Genomic DNA, 27,888 nt, shown 5'->3' on the forward strand with positions numbered 1-27,888 from the left:
TAGTCTCCCCCATCAAAACTTACCTGTTCCTTGTCCCTTACTCCCAGCATCTTGTGCTGGCGTCTCCTTAGCAGGACCCTGGAGCCTCGTAGCTGGCTGGAGGGGAGGGGCAGTGGAATGAGAGCCCATCCGGCGGTCGATGGGAGGGCAGACTTTCTGGGGCGGGGGGTGCCAGCACCTGTCTGCTCTGCAGTGGGCCCCTGTGCGCTGGAGTACACCAAGATGAAGACGGCCGACCACTTCTGGACCGATCCCTCCGCTGACGAGCTTGTCCAGAGGCACCGCATCCACAGCTCGCACCTGCGACAGGACTCGCCCACCAAGCGTCCAGCCCTCTGTGTGAGTGGGGTAGGCAGTGGGACCCTGTGGGGGGTCAGGCTGAGTTCCCGACTTGACATGGGGACGGGATGGAGTGGGGCCTTGGAGTGGGGCCTTGAAGGTCCCTCCAGGCCTCATTCCCTCCCTCCCCCCACACTGCCAGATCCAGAAGAGGCACTCGAGTGGCAGCATGGATGACCGCCCATCCCTCTCTGCCCGTGACTATGTGGAGTCCCTGCACCAGAACTCCCGGGCCACCCTGCTGTATGGCAAGAACAATGTTCTCGTTCAGCCGGTGAGAGTTCGTCCCGGGCCCAGATCTTCCACTGGGGGTCTGGCTCCATGTTATAGAGAAGTTCCCTCTGGCTCCATGTTGCTCATTCATTCATTCATCCATCCACCCACACATCTATTTATTCACCTGCCAATATGTCCTCTATCCATTTGTTCTCCATATGCCAGTATTTCCATTTACCCATTCATTCGTCCACATGCCAATGTTTCCTGCTACCGAATCCACCCGTGCATCCATCCATCCTTCAATATCTCCAGCCAGCCAGCCAGCCACTTCTCTTCCAGTCTCTGTGTCCACCATCCCTGTTCCTGCGTTTCCTACCATCCCTTCATCCATGTGCCTGTATTTATATGCATTCACCCATCCATCCATCCGTTTGTCCATTTATTTGCCAGTCCATCTGTCCTTCTACCTGTTCACTCAGCTATCTGTCCATTCATTCTCTCTCATTATTATTCACTCATTCGGCAAACATTTATACAGAGCCTGCTAAGTGCTAGATGCTTAGGATAGCAAAATAAACATCTTCACAGCTGATATTTATTAAGCACTTTCTATGTGTCAGGCACTGTGCTAAATGCTTTTAATTGCATCAGCTCATTTAAACCTCACCACAACCATCTGAGGCCGGTGCTGTTATCATAAATGGTAACACTGAGCTCACACAGGTGGAGTAAGGAACAGAGTTATTATTTGAACTCAGGCCAGCTAGTGCCAGAGTCTCTGCCACTTTCCAGTCACCCCCTGTGCCGCTGCACTGGGCCAGGCCCGGGGATGGGAGATGAGGAAGCATGTGAAGCCGCTACCCTCACGGGATAACTCCCGGGCTGTCCCCTTCCCGGCAACTTGGGGATCGGTGTAGCATTTGGGCTCGACTGAGAGGCGGTGGAGGGAGAGCTGTCCCTCACTTCAGCTCTGTGGTCACGGTTCCGGTCGCTGGGGGCCCCTGGGCAGGTCATGTCTCTGTCTGAGCGCCAGTGTTCGATCTAGCGGGCGCGAGACCCTATTTCCTGAGGCCTAAGGAGCCGTGAATTTAATATAGAACGTTTTTAAACGTAGTCATCAGGAAATTAACGTCGGATTAAATTACATGCAATGTTTCTCTCACTACTTGAAAATTGTATTTTATACTTTTTGGAAGAGCTCTTTGAGATTTATTTGGATATAGTTTCTTAAAATAATAACATTACTCTTGGAACTGTACACACGGGAAAATAGAACTGAAATACATTAGTTAAGATGGTCCTAAAACTGCCCTGCCTGGTGTGGCTCAGTGGATTGAGTGCCAGCCTGTGACTGAAAAGTTGCTGGTTCGATTCCCAGTCAGGCCACGTGCTAGGGTTGCGGGGCAGGTCCCCCGTTGGGGGTGTGTGAGGCAACTGTTTCTCTCTCACACAGTCCGTGATGTTTCTCTCCCTCTCTCTCTCCCTCCCTTCCCCTCTCTCTAAAAATAAATAAGTAAAATCTTCTTTTAAAAAAAGATAGTCCTAACCCTACATTTCAGGATCCCATTTTCTGTATCACTCTCTGACTTAGAGCCATTGTCCTTATTTTTCCACCAAGTATCATTTTCGGTTCCATCAGGAGAAATGGTCAACAAACTATAGCCCGTGGGCCAAATTCAGCCCTGCACCTGTTTTTATAAAGTTTTATTGAAACCCAGCCACGCCCACTAGTTTACATATTGTGTGTGGCTGCTTTCATGCTGTAGTGGCTGATCCTGTACTGCTTGCACAGCCAGAAACATTCCCTGCCCGGCCCTTCACAGAAGGAGCTGGCTGACCCTGACCCAGAGCACAGGAGGGGTGGCATTTCTTGCAGGTGATGCATTCAGTTGTTGATTTTCCAAAAAGTCTCATATTGGGGGCATCCCTGCAGGTCCCGGCCTTTCCACACACACAGTAACTGTTCGGTCCGAAGCTGAATGGCATGTAACCTTTTTGAAGACATTGTAAATAGCACCTGCACTGCGCATGTGCAGTGACCACCATGCACAAAACTTAACGGAAGTGACAGTGTGAACAGCCGTGACCCAGTTTGTGTGAGATCAGACAATGCCCATGTCAAGTGGGGAGAGGCTGCTGATTATAAGGTGCATCCTCATTTCAGGCACGTTGAGATGGGAGCTTACGGTGGATGAAGGACGCACCATGCTCCCCCTGGGGCTGCAGGCTCGGGTGGGGAAACTGACAATGTGTGTGACCCTGAACCGTGCTGGATGCATACCAGCTGCTCAGTAAATGTGTCTCCAAATGTCATTGAGGTGAATTTGGGGGAGGGGCTGTCACCTCTATGGGTGAGGCTTGGAGACACCCCTCTCCACCAGCCCCCCACTTGGGACACCGTAGAGCAGGTGAGAAACTGGAGGCACATTGGGAAGATGGAGGGTCAGGCTGCCGGGATATTGGGGGAAGGGCTTCTGGGTAATGTCCAGGGGAGGGGCCGTAGCTCTCGGCCGTCATATTTTTTCTTCCTGAGGACTAGCTAAAATGATGGTAGAAAAAGGTCTCCTGCTTTGGAAAGTGGGATGTTGAGAGGGGCAGAGGTCCTTCCTGGTCCTGAAGAATCCCCCAGCCCCGCCCTTGCAGCAGGGCCCCTGGACCTCAGAAGGGAAGCGTGAGTGTCAGAGCACTGGGGGTGGGCAGCTTTTATAGCTGGACCTCTAGAGCCCGTCCTGGGTGGTTGGCTGCAAACGGCTTTGCTTAGTGTGGCCGCTTAGCAGGAGGCTTAGGGTGTTCCAGATGACCATGGCTTGGAGGAAGTGACCCGACCCCTGGGTTCCGGTCGTGTTCACCGTGGACTCTGACCCTACCACCCAGAAGGCCTGAGTCCTTCTCTCTCTGCAGAGGGACGACATGGAGGCCGTCCCGGGATACCTGTCCCTGCACCAGACAGCTGACGTCATGACCTTGAAGTGGACGCCCAACCAGCTGATGAACGGGTCTGTGGGAGACCTGGACTATGAGAAGAGGTAGGGCACCAGGTCCCTCCCCTCCCCTCGGCACAGGGACACTTGTGCCCTGTCCCTTGGGCCCTGACCCTACCTGCTGCTCCATTTGGTTGTTGCAGCCACTTGGCCCAGCCTCTCTGTGGCGGTGGCCTCATGGGTAACTGAGGGACTGGGGACCATCCGGAAACCCACTGGAAGAATCTTAGGGTGTGGGAGTCAGGCAGATCGTGGCCAAAAGACAACCCAGAAATATCTTAACAAAGATTTCACAAGCCCCAAAATGGCAAATATTCTGTTATCTGCTGCCACCTTTCCCATCACTCAATGCGAAAGGGAGGCAGGAAGTGTCGGTTGGCAGGCATCTGGTCCAGGGCTGTCTCCTCTGATATCCTGGATTTATGAGACCCAGCCAAGGCTTGGGGGCCATGCTCCAAAGAAGCTTGGGACTGGGAACTCCCCACTACAGTGCCTGTGTCCCCGGCACAAGTAGGGACGGGTTTAGGAAGAGCAAAGGGAAGCCACTGGGCAAAGGTGTGGTGGACGGTTTCAGCTTGAGGAGTCTTGGCAGCTGGAGGGGAGGAGAAGCCCTGGCGTCTGCTGCTCTGAGTCCACATCTGGTCTTACGTTCCTTTACATTGTCCTGCTTTCTCAAAATCATTTGAGTAGGAGAGTTTCCAACATAAAGGCAGGTAGGACTTGAGTACCTGTCACCCAGCCCCAACAGCCGTCCACCCAGCCTTCTGCTCTGTGTACCGTCCTACAGCAGCAGGCAGAGGTCACAGGATTTCATCTGTAGATCTGCATCTCAACGGAATGAGGGCTCTTCAGGGAGCCTAACCAGAGCTCTAGTCTTGTGCTCTGTTTACTGTTAAGCTTCAGTGTGAGTGACCCTGGGCCTTGGTGTGGTGAATACTATTCTCTAAGCTGGTCACTCCCTGTGCAGAGGTCACCATCTGTCCTCAGAGAGGGTCAGTGGCAGGTGCAGTTAGTTCTAAGCTGGGCCACAGCATTCGGCTCCAGCCTGACCCCATAGTGTGGGCCAAGGGGGTGCTCCAGGCCTGGAACATTATCTCAGCTTTTTTATCTTAAACCTGGGTATCGGGCCTTCCCTGACCTCACAGCTGAGTTCAGACCACATGGAGCCCTGAATCTCCTTTGTAGCATTTACAAGATCATGGTCAAACTCTATGCCTCCTCGTATATGGACTGTCTGACCCTCTAGCCTCAGCTCCGTGGAGGCAAGGACACGGCCCTGCCCACGTCTTCCCCCCAGCACCTGCCCTAGACTAGCACAGGTGTGCAGGTCACCTTTGTGAAATGAGGCAGGGAAGTCAGGGCACCTGGATCCATTCATTAAATATTAACTGAGTGCCTACTATGTGCTAGGTACTGAGCCAGGTACGAGAGAGACAGGAATTACATAAAAGGGAAGGAAAATCTTTGCCTTCTCAGAGCCTACATTCTATTTACATTATACTGAAAGAGACACAAATAAGTAAATGGATAAGTGTATGTTATGGGACCAAGTTTTTGCTTAGTCCTCACCTCTCTGGACAGCCAGGGATAGGTACATCAGCCCCTCTCTTTGAGCCTCAGTTTCCCCTTTCTGTCAAATCGGGGACTGGACAAGATGACCTTCCCAGAACTGGAGGAGCCCCAAAGGGTCTGCATGCAGGGCAGCCTCAAGCACTGAGGTGTCGCCAGCATCGAAGCCCCAGGACTCGTGTGTAGGCTGGACCTGAGCCCAGAACTGTGTGGGCGGGAAACCTTTGATGCCGTTGTTGGAGAGGCACTGGACCAGGTGACTGCCAAGCCCCCTCCTGCTCCGCAGCCCGAATCATCAGGGACCCCCGGTGTCTGCATCATCTTTTCCTCCGTGAGCAAGGTCATGGCAGGCACAGATGTAGTCCCAACTGAACCTGCGCTTTCAAGGGCACTGACGATGGGACGAAACACTTCCCCAGCCTTGGGCTCTGAGACCCCATCTCTCCTTGGTACCCTCCCTTTCGGGCACCTGGAGCTCAGAGAAGAAAAATAGTTAGGGGTCAGAAATGTGGGTGTTAGCATGTGCAAAAGGGGGTACCCAGGGGATTCAGTATCTCTTTGGGGACCACGGGGCAATGAAGCTAAGGGGCGAATTCCTCGTCTGAAGAGATTCAAGGCCTCTCGCCCTTTTCCCATGAGCGCTCCCTCTTGCACAGCAAGCAGCGTAACTTCCCATCTGAGTTTCTTAACGTTCGAGAGGAGATACCGTCGAAGAGGTGGGTGTTTGGGCCCTGGAGTCCGGTGGGCTTGGCTCGAATCTCAGCCCTGCCACGTGGAGCAGCGGCAGCCCTCGCACAGTGCGGCTGGGACGACCGCCCTACCAGCCCGTTCGGAAGTTTTTTAACATATCCTTATTGTATGATGGACGCCGTGAAAACATGTAAAACAGAAACTCCGTTCTTGCTCCTTCCCACTTGAGTGGCCTTGGACAGTCACCTTTATGTCCCTGTGCTTCACTTTGTTCACCTATAAAACGGTGATGTGGTCACAGAACCCCCGCACGGCGCGTGGAGAGGAGTCCGTGAGAAAACGCATGCAGAGCCCTCAGCAGGAAGCCCGGCACCTGGAAAGGCCTCTCCACCACGGAGACTTGGTGGGCTCAGAGTTCCTTCTCACTGGTGTTGGTGGGAGTTGGAAAGTTGCTTTGTTTCCCCGGAATCCTGGGGCCTAGCATTCACCACCCACTCTGTGCATGTACGTTCGCTGAGCATCTCGCAGAAGTGAGCAAAACCTAGCCCCCCTCCAGGCGTGCCGTGCCCCCTGGGGAGATGACGAGAAAGCAGGCAATTGCAACCCTGTGTGATGGGCCCGGTGTGGGCACCAGGGAAGGTCCTGGCCAAGGCTGGGCTTGGGAGAGGCTCCGCAGAGGCTGCTACTCTAAATACGCTTGTGTACTTGACCTTCCCCCGAGGACATTCACTCCATGGACCCTGAGGAGGCTGGTTCTGGTACAGACCAATACAGGAGGCCTTTAGAGCTCCTACTCCAACTTCCTCATTTCACAGCTGGGGAGACTCTGAGGCCCAGAGAGGTGGAGGGACTGGTTCAGTGGAGGTGTCGGAAGTGGGATTCAAACCTAGTCTGACTTTGAAGCCCGTGTTAGTTTGGGTCTTCCAAGAAGCAGGCGCCAAGCCCGGATTGGATGTGCGGGTGGGGCAGTGAGCGTGCTCAGACCTCAGAGCTGCTCTGACCCTGGGAGGGAGGAGGGGGAGGAAGGAGGGCTGGGCAGGAAGAGCCTCGGACAGAGTGCAGTCCTGAGAACGTTTGGCCAGAGTCCCCTGTCGCTCAGGAATAGGCCGACACTGGCATCTCTGCACGCTCCATCCTGGCCGGGAGGAAGTGTGGCCTTGGCACAAAGCTGGTGGTGCACCCAGAGGGTGGCCTCTGAAGCCGTTGGTCAGCTCTGCTCCCCACAGCGGGGTCGCGTGAAGGACACCCGAGCAGTTCCTTCCTGTGGCTGCCACCAAGCCCGAGTTCCTGTGGCCCCACCTCCCATTGTGTTCAGAGGAGAAAAACAGTCTGTTTCTAGATAGCATAGGCTTTGAGCTGAAAATGGTGAACCTGAGTAAATCACAGGGGCCATTAGCCAAGTGCTTTTTTAAGGCGTCAGTGCCACATTGAGCCCTTCCAAACACCTGATTCCATTGAACCCACACAGCAACACCATGTGGTGCGTATTCTCATCATCCCCACTTTCCGAGGAGGAAGCTGAAGCTCGGTGAAGCCTTCAAGTCACACTACTAGGACCCGTGAAGTCAAGGCTGTTGAGTGGCTGTCCCAACTCCTGCCCATGGACATAGGGTAGCCTGAAGTTAGGGTCAGAGTTAGTCAAAACTCAGATACCAGTGACAGAAAACCACACCCAAGCTGACTTAAGCATTTGTGCACGTGAACTGAAAAATCTCAGGGCAGAGGCTTCAGGCAGGGCTGGATCCAGGGACTCAAGTGAGGCAGACCTGGACACTTCCCATCTCTTGTCTCTGCTTCCCTGACTGTTGACACCATTCTCAGGCAGGCTTTTTCTTGTCCCCTCACATCTTCAGACTTTTAGCATCCTGACCACTACTCACCCTGCAGAAAGGAGCCTCTCTTTACCAGTAATTCTAACATAAATCCAACAATTGAATTTTATCCATTCTGCTTGTGTTACGGCACCACCCCTGAACCAATCACTGAAGCCAGAGCAGTGGAATATGCTGATTGGTCAGGCCTCCATGGGGTGGCCATTCGTGGAGTTTGGGGGTGGAGGGTGGGTGAGGCAGGCCTCTGCCACATGGACTAGGGGCACAGGAGGAGGGAGTCCTCAGAAAGTTGGGACTGAAGAAGGGGAGGTAGAGTCTGGGAAGACTGTGATAACACATGCTGGGGACAAGTGGGTCCTGGTGGGAAGGGTAGAGGAGCCCCTGGGTGTGGTCCTCTGGCCTCCTGGGCCCTTCCCCGTGATGGAGTGGGCAGACATCCCGCAGGTCCAGCCCTCCCTCCCCTTTCAGCGTCTACTGGGACTACGCCATGACCATCCGCCTGGAGGAGATTGTCTACCTGCACTGCCACCAGCAAGGTAGGGGCCGCCGTGGGGAGCACGGGGCTGGTGTTCCATCTGGACCCCCGGCCTGCCTCGCCCCCCGTTGCCTGTGCAGCCTCCGACCAGGGGCTGCCCCTGAGCCTCGGTTTCCTCTCCGTGGGGTGATTGTGAGGATCAGTGATGTTTGTAGGGGCTCGGCATCAAACCCGGGGTGTTGGTTGCTATTACTCAGTGCTTGTAAGTGCCAAGCATGGTTCTGAAAATGTACGTGCTTGTCATTTAATCAGCACAACAATCCAGTGTTAGGGTCCCTGTCATTCCTAGTTCACAGCGGGGGAAGCAGCATGGCACAAAGACACTCAGCCTGTAAGTTCCACAGCCTAGACTTGAACCCTGGTCTTTGTTGCTCCAAAGTCAGTGCCCTGCAGATCTGGGGTTAACAACTAGAGTCCCTTTAAAGCTGCAGGGAGGTGCATTCATAACGAGCAGAGAGCCATCCTGCTTTGGAAAACAAGGGGTCTGTGGTCCACCAAGGCATAAAACATTGAAGCTTATTTAATGAGAGACCTGGGTTCAAATCCAGGCCCTGCCACTTACTAGCTGTGTGACCCTTGGCAAGATACATAACCTCTCTGAGCCTCGGCTTTATCATTTGTAAAATAGGCAATAAGGTGTCCTATGTTTTGAGTACTACAATAAGATGGCACCTTTAACGTGAGGTGCTTATATCCAGTGAGTGCTCCGTACAGGCTAGCGACAGTTAACCACTGCCCTGAGGAGGGGTCGGTCTGGAAGCGTCCACACAAAAATGGGTCCAGCAGATCTGTAGAGGGTGTTTGAGGGGCACGGGGTGTTTGGGGGCATTGGTGGGTGGCCGAAGGGAGGCCAGCCACGCTCCTCTTGACCGTGTCTACGGCCCCCAGTCAACAACGATGGTAGGTGGGCTGAAAGGGACTTGGGGGAGGTAAAACCGCCCCTGGCCTTGGTCCGGGCCTTTCCCAGAGCAAGTCCACGTGTCTGGCTCGGCGTGCCTCGGGGGATGTGCCAGCCGGGAGGGCTTGTCACCATTCCTCATAGTGACTTCCTGCTGGGTCTTCTGTGCTGGGTCACGGTGGCAGTGGACAGCGGCGGGACAGTGGTGCTGGTCAGCCAGGATGGGATCCAGAGGCCGCCCTTCCACTTCCCCAAGGGAGGGCACCTCCTGCAGTTCCTCTCGTGCCTGGAGAACGGGCTGCTCCCTCACGGGCAGCTGGACCCACCACTCTGGTCTCAGCGGGGGAAGGTGAGTGATCGTGGGGGCAAAGGGAAGCGAGGGGGTGGGGGCAGCCGTGGGCAGTGATCGTTCTTGCCCGTGGGCCGTCACGTGGCTTTATGGGCTCATGCACAGCCCACGGAGACCCTGGGGCCGTGCCGCCAGGGGATGGGTGTGTCCCAGGGACTGTGCGGCGGGACCTGCTCTTTCAGGGCAAAGTGTTTCCCAAACTGCGCAAGAGGAGCCCTCAGGGTTCCGCTGAGTCCACGTCCTCAGACAAGGAAGACGACGAGGCCACGGATTACGTGTTCAGGATCGTCTACCCCAGCCTGCAGTCCGAGTTCGGTAAGCCGCCCCGCCCCTGGGCCCAGGGAGCTGCCCGTCAGCCGGCCCTGAAACCGACTGAGGCCTTTGCAAATAGGGGACCAGAGGTCTGGATTCTGGGACCAGCAGGGGGCCTGGAATCGGGGCGTTTATATCTTGGTGGCATCGATTTTCCCCAAATGAGAACCAATAACCACCCTCTACTTAGCTGATAACGATGCTGCTGGCTGGGAGGTGGCATGGGGGAGTGGCAGTGACATGGGCTCCGGAATCCTGGTTGAACTTGGGCAAGTCACTTTAACCCTGTGCCTCAGCTTCATCATCCACAAAATGAGAGCGTTAATAATACCTATTTCATAGGGCTTCGGGGAGGATTAAATAAGATAAGGCACTGGACGCAGAGAACACCCAAGTGTTAGCTACTGTTAAGTAATTGTACTTTAATGTGTTGTAAGGCATGGGTGGCAATCACAAGGCCTGCGGGTTGAGTCTGGGCCTCCACCTTGTTCCTTGTTTAATCCTGCCCGGCACCTTGTTTCTACCCCGTGGCAGCACCGAGCTCTCGCTTAACTATTAAGGGAGTAGTTACATATATACAATCCTAAAATTACATTCGGCCCTTTGAAGGCAACCGTGAGGCTGATGTGGCCCCCAGGGAAAATGAGTTTGACACCCCTGTTGTAAGGGTGCAGTGACATGCTGAGGTAATCAGTGTAAAGCCCATAGAATAAGGCCTTGCACACAGTAGGCCCTCAATAAATGATAGAGCAGCAGAGCAGAGCACTTGGCAGTAGCACAGGAGATGACAATTATTAACATGTCCCAGCGATTTGCTGGTGACCGCTGTGAAATGGATGCCCCGTGAGTGGAGACTTGCTGTTAAGATTATCATCACTATGGGCTGTTGTTAGGAGTAAGTGAATTAATACCTGAAAGTTCTTGGAAGGAGGGCGGACATTCATTAAGCACTGTATGGATGTCTGTTAAATAAATCGTAAACAAATAGTATTACGTTATAGGTTCTTTCTGTTAACCTCATTTTATTTAACTCTCTGTGGCCCCAGTGATTCCATTTGATGGGTAATGGCTCTGAGCTTCCCTTTGCTTCAGTGGCCTCGGCTGGGCAGTGAGGGGCTCTTTTGAAAGCAGACGTCCTTCCAGGCAAGGTCAAATGAACTGTGCCCGGCCGCTTAGTACTCGCTTCCTCGTCCATCACTGAGGTGGATCGGGGTGTGGGACAGTATGGTCTTACGTGGTGAGTTAGTGTGTTTTCATTCGTGGCCAGTTGGGAGCAGAGTCCCATGTTGCTGCGTCATTCAGAGCCACAGAGTGTCCTGAAGTGTTCGTCACCATGTCCATTCCTACCCAGGATAGGGGTCTGGGGCCACCCCAGGCTGTCCATGGCTCCCAGCCCCGCCAGAGAGCTGGTGTATTCGTGAAGACCAGACGGCCCTTGGGCCACCTTCCCAGAAAACTCCCTCCACAGGGGCTCACCCTCCAACAAATTATGTGTAGGCTTCTGCTGGAAGCCAGGCTGGGTGCTGGATGTCCCTTAGTCGGGGAAGATCAACGGTAGCCTCTTTGGCCCTGCGTGTGCCAGTGAGAGAGAGGCCAGCTGTGCCCACCCCCGCTCTTCTGTGCACGCCACTCCACAGCCAGCTCCCAGACTCAGGGTCTCTTTGCCTGTGGGGTTTCTCTGGCCACCTTGGTCCCTCTGCCCATGGCTGGGGCACAGAGCAGTGCCAGGGAGTCAGGGCTCCCTGGAGCAGCCCTCAGCCAGTGCCCAGTGGGGGGTGGTGTACCAGTACCCGGCTCCCCCCTCCCCAGTGGAGAAAACTCTGAAATGTGTTCTGCCTGGCTCCCAGAGGTCCCCCAGGGAATCGAGCCCCAGTCGGCCCGGGGATAGGATCTCCGGGTCTCATCCTCTGGGTTGGAATCTCGGCTCCACCACTTACCAGCTGGGTGCTCTTGGGCATGCTGCTTAAATACTCCGGTCCTCAGTTTCCTGATCTGTAAAAGGGGTCGTGCTTGCACTCAGTAAGCGGTAGCTGTTAGTAGGAAGAGAGAGTGGGGACTTCAGTCAAAAAGCTGTGGCCGTGCCGGTTACCGCCTGGGAACCTTGGCTGAGTAAGTTGGTCATCACTCTGAGCCTCAGTTTTCTCGTCTACAAAGTGGGAGAAGAAGTGCATCCCTCGCCGGTCATTCAGGGTGATAGACACTCCTCTGCCTGGCATTGCCACTGCACAGAGGAGGCACTTCACAAATGTCACCGTTTTCTCTTCCCCTAACTGCACACAGTACCTGTGAGCTGCGGGGGGCACGGCGGGGGGAGGTTCAGGCCCCCAGGAATTGTTTCTTTCAGTTGCTGTAGCGCTCTGCCCACCTCAGACCTTCCATCTCACCAGTGCTTTTTGTCTTGTGTCTTAAGTTGTTGCCGACCCTTTGGGCAGCACGTCCCCCGTCTCCGTGGGCCCTGCCTGGATGGTGGTTCCTGTGGGCCGGTCCATGCTGGTGGTGGCCAGGGACAGTCAGTGGGCGCAAACCAGACGGGACACCACCCTCCCCATGCCGCGCTTGAAGCAGCAGCCCCCCAGTAATGTCTGGACCCCCCACTTCTGGGGCTGGGTACCGGCCACCTCTGCCATGTCGTCATTTTAGTGCTGGTCCCCGTGGAGATGGAGGCGAGAGACAATCCGCTGCCCTTGTGCAGTCCTGCCTGTGCCCTGCAGGAGGCAGCGTGGAGGGTCGTGGGCTTGGTGGGGAAGGGGTCCACTGGTGATGTCTACGGGGCGAAGGCTGGGGGCAGAGCATGCTCGCCACACCTGGGCACAGCTGATCAGCATTTCCCTGAGATGGACGAAGAACTGGGGCAGTTTTTGTAGAACATGCGGGCTTGCTGGTCTTTCTCTGTGAGCTCAGTGGAGAGTCTGCTTACGGGGGAGTCGTGTAACAAGCCACTTTCGGTGGCTCCCAAAACCTCATTCTGGAGACTGCTTTCTACCATGTCATCAGGTAGGGGCTGACCCCGTCAACCACCAAGCTCTGATGACAAATGGGACCGAGTCTGTTATGCCGCCACCCCTTGGAGCCCGAGGGAAGAGGCCAGGCGTTGCCAGCCGTCCTTGAGGACATGTGGCACGTGGGGCAAATACGCATCCTGCTGACTTGCTAGAGCGGGGCTTGGCAAATGGTGGCCTGCAGGCCAAATTCAGCCTCAGCTGGACAGCCGTGAGCTGGGAGTGGTTTTTATATAACCGAAAAAAAAAAATCAAAAGCAGAATATATTTTGTGACAGGTGAAAATGGTGTGAAACTCACATTCCCGTGCCCATAAATAAAGTTTTATTAGAACACACCCACGCTCATTCGTTTACATTTTGTTCATGGCTACATTTGCATGTGACAGCAGAGTTGAGTGGTCGTGACAGCAACCACGTGGCTCACAAGTCCAAAAATATTTTCCTCCTGGCCCAATGCAGAAAATATTTCCTGAGCCGTGGGCTAGGGAAGATAATTTTTTTGCACCTGTCTCAATCTGCCAAGAGGCCAGCAAGTTAGCTATAGAAATTACAATGTGTGCGTCCCCGGTATAAGCAGCAAGGGAAACTGAGCACTATGTCCTGGGGGCAGCTGATCAGGGGTCACCAGGAGTTAGGAGAGCAGTCAGTCTTGTGCCTTGTGGGTTCTCAAATGTGGCTGCTCTGTCAAAACGGTTTCTGAAGCCGACTCGAGGGCTGTAGTGCCAGAGGGTTTTAATTCAGTGGGTCAGGGGTGGGATACAGGCATGTGACTCTTTAACAAGCCGCCTTCTTGATGGTGGGGGGTCACCAGCTTGCCTGAGACTGGTTGGTGGAGCCACTGTTTGGCTCAGGACCATGGACAGCGTAGGCCACCTCCGTGGGGGACTCCACTGGTTCCTGCCCCTGTGGGCTCTGTCTTAACAGATGGGTCAGGCTCCCTCTGTCTCACCAGCAGAGACTCTCACCCAGAGAGTCTGCCGCTGGGGACTGGAGACTATGCGCCTTCCCCTGAAGCCCCCAGTGGGCCCCCTTCCTTCGGGGATAGCTGAGTGACAACATGGCATGAGGCTTGGCCTGCTGCTCTGGGATGGGGCCTGTTCACTTGGCTCTGGTCTCTCTCCATGTTTTCTTCCTCTGTCTTTCCACTGTCATCAGCTCTGTCCATTGCTGGGGGACCCAAATCTTGGTGGTGGCTTTCATTGGATCAGGCGGGCTCAAGGACTTGGGTCAGACAATGATTGGGGTCACTGTTTCCTACTGTGACATTCAGGGGCTTTTTCTGTCCCTGTGCTGGCTTAGGAGTGAGGTGCATGTTTTGGGGTGAGGTTTCTGTAACCCACATAGGCTCACTCAGTGCCTTTCCTCTGCCTTTTCCGCCCACCCCAGTGCCCCAGGACCTGATGGATGTCTCCGTGAGCAACCTGCCACCCCTATGGCAGCCCAGTCCCCACAAATCCTCTTGCTCATCCTGTTCGCAGAGTGGCTCGGCTGATGGTAGCTCAACCAATGGCTGCAACCATGAGAGGTAGGAGGGGCTTTGAGCTGTGGATGCAGGAAATGGAAGGATTTACCAAGGTTTGGAGATCCCCATTATTTGCCTTGCACTGACTTCAGAAGCTATGGGATCATCCAAGTCTAGGTTAAATTGTATCCTTGTCAAGTCCTAGCTGTTGGAGCTTCCTTATATGCATCAGTCAGGATAAGCAAGGTGTGGCTCAGTAACAAACAGTCCTAAAATCTCAGGGGCTATTACAACAAACGTTTATTTGTCATGCAAGCCAGGTGTCTGTTATGGGTCAGGTGGGGACTCTTCTTTCTCCATCTTAAAGGTCCCTGCTGATGGAGCCACCACCACCTTAAATACTGCCAATCCCAGTGACCGAGGGAAAGGTGGCTCGGAGGGACTCTAACCAGCAGCTCAGTGCTCCAGCCTGAATGAGGCACCTGTTATTTCCACTCACACCTGTTCACAAGGGACCAGAAGTGCAGTTCTCTCGTGCTCCTCGAAGGCAGAAACCAGAAATAGAGAGCACCAAGAGGGTGTCTTTCAAGTTTAATGCCTCCACGTATAACTGGAGGACTTCAGCTGTGCCTCCTCCTCCGTCCCCTGGATTGTGCTGGGTGTCCCCTGGATGAGTTGAGGATAAATTTGCAGATATTGCTCTACTTTGTTCTTTGCAAGAATGCACAGCACTCCCTTCAGCAGCCCTTGTGCTTTTTTCCTCCAACAATGCTGGCACCTTATTCCTCTCCCCTCTTTCTGCCAAAAAGCCCCCCAAAGTTCCCATGCCAGAGAAATTTCTGAGGCATCACCAACTTTGCAGTCAGCCAGACTGACTCCCCATCTGGCTCTGTTTGGGTCAGCTGGGTCACTTTAGAAGTCAGAACTCTTCCTGAAGGTGTCAGGAACCAACTTCAAACTGGTTCAAGTAAAAATGAAAATCTGCAACAGAAATGAGAGATCCACAGGTGTAGTGGCTTTAGGTATGGCTGGGTCCAGATGCTCAAAACAGGAACCTCTCTGTTTTTTAGCTCCTGCCTCTGTTTGCCCCTATGATGGTTTCATTCTCAGGCAGGCCCTTCTGTGCAGTGGTGAAAAATGGATCCCAGCTGCCACTGCCCCATATCTCATTGGCTTAGGAACTCAATCAGGGAAAAGAGGGTCTGTTTCCCAGTTCCACCAAAAGTCCCAGGGCTGATTCTCATTGGCCTAGGTTGGATCACGTAACCACCTCTTACCCAATCACTGTGACTCCAACCTGAGTCAACTATTGGGTATAGTCAGCCCCACCCAAATCATTGGGATAGAGTTGGGCAGTGACTCCCAAGCTGGTGGCAGAAGGGCAACGAGGCTGTATGGGTAGAAACAATACCCCCATGGTCCCCTTGACCAGTTCGTTTTAATCTGCTCCTGGAGACAATGAGTCGTGCTCCTCTCCAGGAAGCCTGGGTTGTGTGTGGATCTGATCTAAGTGTCTCCCTTTTCCTCCACCTGCAGGGCTCCCCTGAAGCTTCTCTGTGACAATATGAAGTACCAGATCCTTTCCAGAGCCTTCTATGGATGTGCGTAGTGATCTCATTTGCCCTTGTGGTCTCCAGGGAGCACTCATTGAGTGCCTACTGTGTGCCAGCAATGTCAGGGGAAGGAGCCTGGCTCTGGAGCCTCGACCTCTGCTCCTCTATTTCCTAGATGCCTGGTTTTGGTGAAGTTGCATTAACTTCTCTGAACCTCAGTTTCCTCATGTACAGATTGGAGACAAATATTACCCTTTGGTCCTAAGAGAGGGCAGTGAACAATGGGGTTCCTTGGTGACAAGGCTGTGGTTTAATCACCATTGCATTCCCAGTGCCCACCTTAGAGTGTTTGTTTTCGAGACTGAATGAGACGCGTGTGTAAAGCCCCGAGCACCTCGTGTTGCACGTTGTGGGTGCTCAGTAGCTTTCAGCTCCCTTCCCCCGTGCCCGTGGGCAGGAGCAGAAGGGAAAGGTGGCCTGATCCCTTCCCAATAACTTAAAAACTAAATTCATAATATATGTACTCTGATTGTTTCATTGTAACAGATGAGGAAACTAAGGCACAGAGAGGCTAAGTGACTTGCCCGAGGTTACACAGCTAATAAGCCACAGAGCTGGGACTGAAATGCAGGCCTGCCTGCCTGCACGTGCTGTGTCTTCCACCCTGCCACAGCAATTCTTAGCAGGTGTGGCATTGTAGGAAAGTGTTAACACGTCCTGCATGGGCCTGTGAAAGAGCCATGCAGGTTATATCCCAGGGTGCCTGGAGAGGCGGGGAGAGCGTGAGCTCTCCAAGATCAAGGTTTTTGCCTGTTCTGTTACTGCCCGTCCCCAGTGCCTAATGCAGGGCCCAGCTCAGAGCAGACAATGAATGAGTATTTATGGAACCCAAAGGGAAGAGCTTCCTGGAGGAGGGGGACGGGGTGGAGAGGGGTCTAGGGTGACGTCATTGCACAATGTGGCTCATCCTGATGGTGGTCGAGAGCCCAGGTTCTGGAGCCAGGCAGTTTGGGTTCCCATCCCAGCTCTACGCTTCCTAGCAGTGTGACCAGAGCAAGTGACTAAACCAGTCTGTGCCTCAGTTTCTTCATCCGTAACCCAGGGACAATAAGGACACCCGCTGTGGTGAGAATGAAGTGAGTTAGGTCGTGTAAGCTCTGGGGACATCTCCCTGGCACATAGTATATGCTGTGTAAGAGTTAGCCATTACATTATCATCAACCTCATCCTCACCCTCATCACTGTGGTCTTCCCCATTGTTGGTGGGGGCAAGTCCTCAGGCTCTGGGAGGCCTGGGGCCCTCTCTCAGGATGCGATGGTGAGAGAGGCAGGAGAAATATACACAGTCAAAATGAACACAAGCCAGTATTTGCCAAGTGCCTCTCGTATGCCAGGCGCTGTGCCCTCCAGGTGCCCAGAGTAGATTGGGTGAAGGTTGGCAGGCAGGGCCGTCTTTGAAAGCAAACCGGCACCCTCAGCATCTTCTCGGTCCTGATTGCCAGGGCCCTCCTGACCCAGTCCCGCCTCCCCCATCCTCCTCCTCTCGGCATGGACCGGAGGTGCCCATGGGCACAGTGAGCCTGCAGGGTCAGCAGCCCCTTCTCGCCTCTAGCCTGTGCATTAAATGCCTTGGATTCCAGCAGAGGAGGTGGCGTCACCCTGAGCAAAGTTGAGAAAGGTGGTAGGACCTCCCCAGGGTCACAGAGCTGTTAAGCAGTCAAGCCAGCAAGTGACTGTAGCCCTCTGAGCCTAACCTTCCTTACCTGGAAAGGGGGATGGTGAGAACTGGCTGGATCATGAGAGTTCGGTACGGTGCGGACAGCACTTGGGGACTCCAAGCAACAAGGCCAGAAGGGCTGGGTGGTGGACAGTGACCTTGTCCCTCTCTGCCCCCACAGGGCTTGCGTACTGCAGGCACCTGTCCACCGTGAGAACCCACCTGTCAGCCCTGGTCAATCACAGGATTGTGTCTGCAGACCTGCCGAGCGACGCTGGATGCGGGCTGACGGCCGGGGTCTGGGAGCAGTACCTGCGGGACAGCACGGTAAGGCTCGGCCCAGGCAGCCTGTGGCCGGACAGAGACTGCAGGGGGTGGGGGCGTCTTGTCATCTAAGGAATAGATCCCCCTGCTCGTGGGGGCTCGAGGACGCTCTGATACCTTTGAGTTCTGCATACCCCTTCCTCTTCTTGAGAGTTCCAAGACCCATGGCCTGCTTCCGCCCGTTTCGGTAAGGGTCCAAGAGGATGGAAAATACACATGCTCATCTCGAAGGAGTAAAAATCAGTCAGTCACTAAGCGTTTATTAAGCATCAGCTGTGTGCTCAGTCCTGCGCAGGGTGCTGTGAGGCCCCAGTGAGAAGGAATTTATAATCCAGTGGAATCTACTTAGAACAGTGAGAGTGGCTAAGTTAGAGGGAGACAGCTGGGCCCAGGAAACCCCGCCACCGTTCGAAACTCTCTCCCGCCTCTGTGTTAGCGCCTGAGATTCTGCCATTTGGATATTTCACGTGCAGGGAGATTTCTGAGATTTTCTTACTAGACTTAACACATGTCCCCGAGAGGAAAATGTGTATGTTTGGAAAAAAGTGTCATAGTCACGTGGTTTGGGAAATAAGATTAAACAGCTTTCCTGAAGGACTTTTTGGAACCTTGACTGTGCTAACGTGCTCGCCACTCTCAGGAAACTGGGGGTGCCTGGGAGGGCATGTGGAACACCCCCTCAGATGCATTTGGCCCCAGAAGCCTTTGTTAGATCCCTCCCGTGGCTTGTGGAGGAGGAATCCGCTTTGCAAAGTGCTGATTTAACTGCTGCCAAGAGCAGGCATTGGGAAGACAGCCGTTTCCTCCACGCCGGTAAACCCGGAGGCTCAGGCAGCCGGTGCCTTTCCGCTCGGCCCAGGGAGGCCAAGCTGGCGAGCGCCTGGTGCGGGCTGGCTTCCCCACGGTGGGGGGACGGGCCGTTCTGTGTGCTGATGTGGTATTGCCTGGGGACTTGGTGAGAAAAACAAACTAGTTCCCAAATCTGGACAAACAGAAAGGTGGTTTTACATTTTTGCCAAAAACAATTGCTTTTCTAAATTACTAGAGGAACGCCCATTGACTGGAACGATTCAAAGAATGAAGAATGCAAAGTTTACATAAGGAGTACACATTTTTTTACTTTTTATTTTTATCTTTAGCTTTACTTTTTGGCTGTAAAGACAGACTTTATTCAGTACTATTGCAAGGGAGGAAACATATCAGAATAGAACTTAGCTTGATTCCACTTACAGTACAGACCCATGTTGATCTGTGGCCAGTGAGCAGAGTGAGGGGGCCAGTGGACGGAAAAGCACTAACAGGTCAAGGGTAGGGATTCTTGCTGAAGACAGACCAGCGATGCATGAAGGGTGGGGATGACGACCCTGGTCAGGTGACCAGGTGGAGATTCCCACAAGCCCGGCAGCAGGGTCCTTGCTACCCCTGGGCCAGGCAGGTGGGGACAGGGCCCAAGGATGAGGCCTGGTCAGCAAGAGGGCTCAGAGGAGCCGGTGTGCAGTTTGGCTCTGCAGGAGAGCCTTGCACAGCACAGTTAAAAATACGTCTCTGCTCCGCTCCTCGGGTTCGGCTCCCCTGCCTCGCTGAAGAGGCCTGGTTGGTGTAGGCCCCATGAGACGTCGTCTGTGCTTACGCACCCACAGATACCTCTGTACAGATGGCTCTGTACTCTTGTTTTTTGAATGAGGTGACGTGCTTGTGTTTTAAGTAACCAACTTACTTCTGTATTAAGGATGTACTTTCAGATCTCTAGGTGAAATACTGAGTGTTAGGGCTCTGGCACCTCATGAACAGGTAGACCTTATTCATTCTAACTCTTCCCTAATGACAGACATCCGGCCCCTCCCTTTTTACAAAACCAGGTCAGACAATGCTGTAGTTGACATCTTTATACACACAACCCTTTCTGTACTAGTGCTTTTATTTTGAGAGTAGATTCCTAGAAACAGAGTTGACTGATGTGCATTCAACAGTTAAATAGATGTGCCAGCCTGCTTCCCGCAAAGGTCACGGTGTTCCCCCTCCCTGCCGTCTACGAGAGTGCACGTTTCCTGAGGAGTCTGGAAGACTCTTACACGTCTGGGCTCCGCTCCAGCGTTGCTGACGGAGCATCTCTGGGAGTGGAGCCAAGAGTTTATGCTTTCCTGAAAGTCCCCCAAATGCTTCTAATGATCTCCCCGTTTAGAAGACACTAGTCCGAGGACAAATGGGCTGATGTAATATATTAGTCCAAAACGAGTATTTCTCATCTAACGTTTTTGCAGTCCTTCTACAACCCGTTTTGCATGACTTCCTTGTGCCTGGTTTCATCGTTGTATTGGGGTAGACAGAACTGCAGTAACATAATAGCCTCTGCTCTTGCAGTTGATTGACACCACAGGGGTATATTTCCTGTTCACTGAACATTCCTGGGCGGGCATTCCTGCTGAGTGGGCACCTCTCTACCCTGCAGAGCGGGCTGTCGGTCTGGTGGCCCCACCGTCCTCCAGGGACTTGGGGTCATCTGCCTCCAGGAAGCAGAGGGGAAAGGGAGAGTGTGAGGGGACTACACCTGCTTCTTCAAAGCCCTGGCCTGGAAACAGCTGGAATCACTTCCTCTCACATCCCATTGGCCAGAACCCAGTCACATGGCCATACCTAACTGCAAGGGAGGCTGGGAAATGGAGTCCAGCTATAGATCCCAGGAGAAAAGGACATGGATTTTTGATGGAGAGTTCACAGCCTTAGCCATAAATTAGTCCTCTGGTTTTTAAACAGCTTTGACAAGGCCATCTACATAATACGAACCAACATTCCCAGCAGGGACAAAAAGGAATGGTTGTTTTTGCCCTTGTGGTTGGATACGTCTAAGACTAGCATTAAGGTGTGAAATACGCCTTTAATTTTGGAGCATAGAGTAAAGCGGTGAGAGGAAACAGGACCCCAGTGCCCTTCAGGGCGGCCTGGCAGCGGTCACTGGCACCTCACGCACAGCCGGGACCTGCTGCCGGCCCTTCGGCCTCGCTAACTGCCACTGCAAAGCCTTTGCCCGGAAATGAGTTTTAAAAAACTAGCAGAGAAAAATCTTCTCTGCAGCAGAACAAACAGTTGTTAAAGTCATCCTTTGTGCTCCCCATTATTAGGTGTGTGCAGAACTGGTTGCCAGTGTTCATTGTGGATTCATTTGCTTTAAGACAGTTTTCTTAGAGCTTTAGCAAGATTAAAATCTCCAAGACAATATTCCCACGTGAGCACGGTATACAAAATTCACTGAAAATTACGTTGAAATATAAACTCAGCATACACTGGCTTTTCTTAACAAAATGAGTGCACGCTAGACGTGATCTTCGTCTTGTTTTATTGCACCTAACAACACACATCGAACATGCTTTCGTGTGGGTGCTCATAGACGCTCCCCGGCCCTTTCGACTGTGATGTCTCCCCGTTAGGGGTGTGCTGTTTTCCTGCCAGTGGGCCGCTGGGGGGACCCAGAGGCATAGTGAGCGTTGGGTGCGTGCTGCTGTGCCCCGTCACGGCAGGATCTCTTAGAACTAGCTCTGGAAAGCAGAACTGCCAGTCGCAGAGTCTGCCCCAGGTTTTCTGTTGACCACGCCCTCTGCTCTCCTCCCTCCCCCCCACAGAGTTACGAGGAGCAGGAGCTGCTGCGCCTTGTCTACTACGGGGGCGTCCAGCCCGAGATCCGCAAGGCTGTGTGGCCCTTCCTGCTGGGCCACTACCAGTTCGGGATGACAGAAACAGAAAGGAAGGAGGTTAGTTACCCCCATGGACAACCAAAGGAGCCAGGGTCCCACGCTGGACCAATGTGGGGCAGAGAGTTGGGGGGAGCAGGGAGCTCGAGGGCGGTGCTGTCTGAAACAAATACGGCATAAGCCACAAACGCCATTTTTTAAAATAAACTTTTTATTTTGAGATAATTGTAGATGCACATGTGCAGTTGTAAGAAATAATGCAGAGAGAAGACATGCATCCTTTATCCAATTTCCCCCAATAGTGACATCTTGCAGAACCACACGGTACAGCATCACAACCAGGGTGTTGACATGGGCACGCTCTACCAATCTTATTCAGCTTCCCGACTTACTCGTACTCGTTCGTGTGTGGGGGGGGGGTTTCCATACAGTTTTATCACACGTTTAGGTTTGTGGGTCACCACCACAGTCAACACCTGAGCATTTCTGGGGCTACGAGGGTCCTCGCGCCTCCCACTCACCCCTGTCCCCAACCTCTGGAAACCACCAACCTGTTCTCCATTTCCATAATTTTGTCACTTTGAGGATGGTGAATAAATGGAATCACACAGTAAAGGACCTTTTGGGGTTGACTGTTTCACCGAGCATGATTCTCTGGCGACCATCCAAGTTGTTGGGTGGATCGACAGTTGGTTCCTTCTCGAGGCTGAGCAGTGTCGCGTGGGACCGGCGCCCCACGGCGTGTTCACCTCCCCACCTGTTGGTGGGTGGGTGGGCTGTTTCCGGTTTTTTGGCTGTTACAACTCAATGTGCAATGAGCGTTTGTGTACGGCTTTTCACGTGAGCGAGCATCAGTTGTCGTTTCTCTGGGATAAGTGCTCGGGAGTGCAAGTGCCGGGTCCTGTGGTTAGTTTTATGAGAAGCTGATAAATGCTTCGTCTCGCACACCTAGTTTTATAAGACACTGGCCAGCTTTTGCAGCGGCTGTACCGTTTCATATTTCCACCGGCACCGTATGAGTTATCCACACCCGCATCCTCACCCGGCACGGCGGTGGCACTGTTTCTATGTCAGCCTTTCAGACAGGTGTGTAAATGGTGTTTCACTTTCCCAGGCGGCTGGTGACATTGAACATCTTTGCCTGTGGGTGCTCGCCATCTGCATGTCCTTGGTGAGCTGTCAGCTAGTGTCCCCTGTGCATTTCCTGGTTGAATTGGGTGTGTTTTTACTCTTGGACTTGAGAGTTCTTTACGTACTCTAGATACGAAGTCATTGTTGCATTTGTGGTCCGCAAGTGTCTCCTCCCAGTTTGTATTTTGTCTTTTCATCTTAATGGGGTCTTTTGCATAATAGATTTTAAAATTTTTGATGAGGTTCAATTTATCGATTTTTTTTGATAGATTGTGTTTTTCGTGTCAAGTCTTAAGAATTTTTTGCCCTAAATCCTGAAGATCTTGTCCTACTTTCTAAGAAAGTTTTTATAGTTTTACTTTTTCCATTTCAGTCTGTGGCCCACTTGGAGGTCATTTCTGTATACTGTGTGTGGTTTAGGTCGATGTTCATTTTTGCCCGTGCAGGTCCGGTCGCGCCAGCACCGGGTACGGAAAAGCTCTTCTTCCTCCATTGAATTGCTCTGGCATCTTTGTCAAGAATCAGTGGGCATGTGTGTGTGGGTCTGCTTCGGGATCTCTCTTCCACTCCATTGACGTGTACTACACTGTAATTAGTAATCTTCAGCAAACACCACACCGTAGTTTTAAATACTTTAGTAATTGCGTTTTTAAAAGTGAAAAGAAACTGATGCAATTAATAATTTTACATTTATTTTGAGATAAAAGTTCATGAGACACAGCAGTAATAATACTATAGAGGTGCCCTGATTGGCATGGCTTATGGGTTGGGCATCGTCCTGCAAACCGAGGAGTCTCCAGTTCGATCCCCAGTCAGGGCACACGCCTGTGCTGTGGGCCAGGTCCCCGGTGTGGGTGCTCAAGAGGCAACCGATTGATGTTTCTCTTGCACATTGTTTCTCTCCCTCTCTCTCTCCCTCCCTTCCCCTCTCTCTAAGGGTAAATAAATACTTTTTAAAATACTACTACTAATAATAATACTATCGAAGTCCTCTGTACCTATCGCCCGGCTTTCCCCAATGAAAACTGAACTATAGTGCATTGTCAGACCAGGGCGTTAACGTCAACGGAGTACCACTAGCTAAAATACACACTCGATTAGTACTTTCCCCAGGTTTTGCATCTGCTCTTGTGTGTGTGGCACACGTGTATGGCACACATGTGGCTTTTCATCGAAGTGACATGAGTTTTAATAATATACTTTATTTAACCCTGTGTCACCCTTTCAGCATGTAGCAATAGAAAAGGAATTAATGAGATAGGAAGGAAGGGAGGGAGGATTGAAAAAAAAGAGTAGCCTTGCTCGCTGTTCTGTAACCCTGGGGCCTAGCCAGTACCTGGCACATAGTGGTTGCTCAGTTAGTGTTGTTTGGACGCTGTGCCATGCGAGTTGGATGGGTGTTTCCAGAGCTCCGGATCCCAGGTCAGGGCCCCCTGGTCTTCCTGGTCGGGTTGGCTCTCCCCAGGGATCTCAGCACTTCGGGTGACCTTGTGTCTGCCCTGGCAGGTGGACGAGCAGATTCACGCTTGCTACGCACAGACCATGGCCGAATGGCTGGGCTGCGAGGCGATTGTGCGGCAGAGGGAGCGGGAGTCCCATGCGGCTGCCCTGGCCAAATGCTCCTCAGGAGCCAGCCTGGATGGTCACCTGCACCGGATGATGCACCGGGACTCCACCATCAGCAACGAGGTGATGGGCGGGTCCGCTCAGGGAATGGGGGTGGAGTGGGAGGTGGGGGGGAAGGTATAAAAGCCAGGATCCCCTCCATCAGGCTGAGGTCGGAATGGTGAGGGCTGGTGTCTGGGACCTTGGGACAGAGTCTTACCCCTGCTTTAGGGAGGAAGGTGACTATGGAGTCTGACAGACCTGAGTTTGAACTCTAGCCCCACCATTTCCTAGCTCTGGGGACTCAGGCAAGCACCCAAACCTCTGGGCCTCAGTTTCCTCATCGGTCAAATGGGAATGATTGTTTATAGGGAGGGTTTGTGCAGCTTAAAAAAGATAGTGTCCGTGAAGCACCTACCACAGGGCTAGACCTTTCAGTTATTCAGCAAATGCGTATTGAGTGCCTACCATGTACCAGGTACTGTCAGGAATGTTCTGGAGTATCAGAATACTTCATCAGCCAACTCAGACATACCTATTGTCACAGCATCTCCAATTTAGCCCAAAACAGGAACTGAAAAGAAGGTTAATTCTCTTCACTAGTGATGTACCAGCCACCAACTGCCACACTAATACTGTGTAACAAACAACCCCCAAAGGTCAGTGACTTCAACAACATACATTTACTTCCACTCCTGAGTCTGGGGGTCAGCAGGGCAGTTCTGAACTCTGAAGGTCAACTAAAAGTTGGCCTTGACATGCTTAGTTGAGCTTCCTGTGCCCTGGTTGACTTGGCTCTATTCCACGTCTCATCCTCCAGCCAGCTAACCTGGGTGCGTTATCATACTGAACACAGATCATAAAGTCAGACCCATGAGTGCACAGGCACTTTTTAAACCTCTGCCCTGTGAACTTCGTTAGCATCTCATTGGCTAAAGCAGGTCATGTGGCCAAGCCTAGCATCAGGGTAGTCAGGAACTAGAAGTTGTAAGGGCAAAAAGCACCTATTCAAAGAGGGGGTAAAAAATCGGGCCGTTCATACAAGTTGCTGTGAGTCAAACTAAAGTGTTAGCAGTCTCAAGTTCAGAGCAATTACAGATGGGGTTTTCTGGTTGCAGGGGTGGGAGGTAGAGGCCCAGAGGCTGGTGTGGCCTCCAAGGAGGCTCCAGGGATCAGGGAGGGAAACTCCCCGCCCTCTGCCGTTTTACAGATAGGAACCTGAGGCCTTGAGAGGGGCCCAGCTCTAGTCAGCAGTAGAGACAAAACTAGACTTCCTGACTCCCAGCGCAGCAGCCCGTCCTGAGCTCAGTGCAGGGACCTTGAGCCAGGATGCTGCAGCCTCACCCATGCTCCCTCCTGCCTCTTTCCTCTCAGTCCTCCCAGAGCTGCAGTTCCGGCCACCAGAACATCCGCCTGCAGAGCGACTCCAGCAGCAGCACACAGGTGACCCTCCCGAGGCCCCGCCCCTCCCTGCCCACCCGCCTCCCTGCAACCCGGAGTAGTGGACTTGAATACCCATCCCATCGTCTGTGGGTCACTTCTGGTTTATTCGTTTCAGCTTCTATACTAGCATTAAAGATTGAGTTTTTAACTACGCAAGTAACGTATGGACCTATTCTCCCTGTAAAAATAATTAAAGTACTGCAGCGAAGGCTAAGTTTGGCTTTGACCATCCTTAACCCGTGCTTGCCCTCCCTCGAAATAACACGGCTGTCAGCTCGCCGTGTCTCCTTCCAGACCCCCCGTAAGGCCTTACGTACGCAGATGTATGTAGACAGTATGTCGCAGTGTTTGGTAGTCTTAGAATTTCTACATCAACACTATTATACTTATTTCTTGTCAACAACCTTCCCCTTCATTCATGGTAATTCAGTCTTACTCAATGTAAAAGAGAAAAGCCAAGTTCAAGAAATGTGCATACTCCGCCGCTTTTTGTGTAAAAAGGAGAAATGTTAATATGTGCATGTGTTTGCATCTGTTTCCAAAAACAGTGGGAGGATAAACCAAAAACAAGTTGAATGATTACCTACAGGCGTTGGGGAGGGGAAGAAGCTACGTTTCTATGAATGTACCTTGCTGTTTAGTTTTGACTTTGGAGTTAGGTAAATTTGTTTTACATAATTTAAAGCAATTCAGTCAAAAGAGATGAAAAAACAGAAACATTTGAAACTAACAGTAAATCAAGTCAGCAACACAACCGCATAGAGAAGAAATGCTTCGCGTGACTTGGTCTTCCGTGGTCTGTCCTCGAGGGAATCTACGCACAGGACGCAAACCTTTGCGATGTGTTCTGGAGATTTCTCCTTAGTATTCGAGGTGTAGTTGACCCTCGGACAACCTGGGTTTGAGTTGTGCAGGTCCCCTTCTATGCAGATGTCCTCAGTAAGTACGTACAGTACTGTAAATACATCTTCTCTTACAGTTTTCTTAAGAAAACTTTCTTTTCCGTAGCTTCCTTTATTGTAAGAATACAGTGTATAATACATATAACATAAAAATGTGTTGATCAACTGCTTACGTCATCAGTAAGGGTTCAGGTCAACAGTAGACCCCTGGTTACGTTTTTGGGGAGTTGGAAGTTACAGGTGGGTGTTCGTGTGAGTGGTTGGCACCCCTAACCCTGACATCATTCAAGGGTCGTCTGTGCATCGAACTGCTTTTGAAAATTGATCCATAATAGCCAACCGCATGGATATGATGAGCTCTGCTCACCCCGATCCTTATGTTGTTACCTAATATCTTACTTACATTGTGTGCACATAAGTTTGTATGATGAAAGGTATTCTCCTTCCCCTTAGTAATCCCTCCACAGAGTCAACTGCAATACTCCCTTGTTTCTTTCTGGATTGTTCTGTGCGTTTTCATCACTTTTTTATTCTGCACAAATGGGAGCATATATTACACGTTGTTCTGCCTCGCTCCTTTTTACTGACTGTGTAGTATTCCATCTCGTGCCTATTCCGTGTTTGAACTAATCCCATGTTGATGGGTATTTAAGTTACTGCTGGAAGCAGCACCGGGGTCCGTCCTGGTCCATCTGTCTTTGCGTACCTTGTCTTTAGGTGTTTGAGTCTGTGGACGAAGTGGAGCAGGTGGAGGCAGAAGGCAGGTTGGAGGAGAAACAGCCCAAGATTCCCAATGGGAACCTGGTGAATGGCACCTGTTCCCCAGACTCCGGCCATCCTTCCTCCCACAATTTCTCCTCCGGACTCTCCGAGCACTCGGAGCCCAGCCTGAGTACGGAAGACAGCGTCATGGACCCCCAGCGGAATGCCTCCCTGGTGCTCCGGCCTGGGGACAGCAGCTTGGATGAAGGGCAGAGCAGCGAGGCCACCACGTCCCGGGACGAGGTGCCCCGTGAGGAGCTGGCCGTGCAGGACAGCCTGGAGAGTGACCTCCTCGCCAATGAGAGCATGGACGAGTTCATGTCCATCCCGGGCAGCATGGACGTGGCTCTGCCTGAAAAGGAGGGCCCCCCGATGGAGGGCTGGGGGGGCGGCGAGGTGGAGAAGCGCAGCCAGGCGGACAGCGAGGACAACCTATCAGAGGAGCCCGAGATGGAAAGCCTCTTCCCTGCCTTGGCTTCCCTGGCCGTGAGCACTCCTGCCAACAACGAGGCATCCCCTGTGTCTTCCAGTGGCGTCACCTACTCAGTAAGTGCCTACAACCCTCCACTCCATTTTAT

At 52.5% G+C, this 27,888-nt stretch overlaps 1 protein-coding gene across 9 annotated transcripts in view; it reads left to right on the plus strand.

Moving 5' to 3' along the window:
- The window catches only part of SGSM1 (small G protein signaling modulator 1), a 65,461-nt gene that overhangs the window by 25,948 nt on the left and 11,625 nt on the right, over nt 1–27,888 (plus strand). For 4 of the 9 annotated variants that reach the window (XR_008427288.1, XR_006656376.2, XM_045200689.3 and 1 more), the window contains exons 7-20: nt 194–348; nt 482–613; nt 3,460–3,584; nt 8,075–8,166; nt 9,249–9,412; nt 9,595–9,727; nt 12,135–12,299; nt 14,112–14,250; nt 15,724–15,788; nt 17,639–17,784; nt 21,399–21,527; nt 24,105–24,287; nt 25,578–25,646; nt 27,266–27,856. Coding sequence is in view for 7 of the 9 variants with exons in the window: in XM_045200689.3 (XP_045056624.2) it covers nt 194–348; nt 482–613; nt 3,460–3,584; nt 8,075–8,166; nt 9,249–9,412; nt 9,595–9,727; nt 12,135–12,299; nt 14,112–14,250; nt 15,724–15,788; nt 17,639–17,784; nt 21,399–21,527; nt 24,105–24,287; nt 25,578–25,646; nt 27,266–27,856 (2,288 nt within the window). In the remaining 2 variants the exon portion in view is untranslated. The remainder of the gene's footprint in view (nt 1–193; nt 349–481; nt 614–3,459; nt 3,585–8,074; nt 8,167–9,248; nt 9,413–9,594; nt 9,728–12,134; nt 12,300–14,111; nt 14,251–15,723; nt 15,789–17,638; nt 17,785–21,398; nt 21,528–24,104; nt 24,288–25,577; nt 25,647–27,265; nt 27,857–27,888) is intronic. The other 5 variants (XM_045200692.3, XM_045200691.3, XM_024566578.4 and 2 more) reach the window with 5 other exon arrangements.

Source organism: Desmodus rotundus, chromosome 7 (genome assembly GCF_022682495.2).
Source record: "Desmodus rotundus isolate HL8 chromosome 7, HLdesRot8A.1, whole genome shotgun sequence".
Taxonomy (NCBI): Eukaryota; Metazoa; Chordata; class Mammalia; order Chiroptera; family Phyllostomidae; genus Desmodus; species Desmodus rotundus.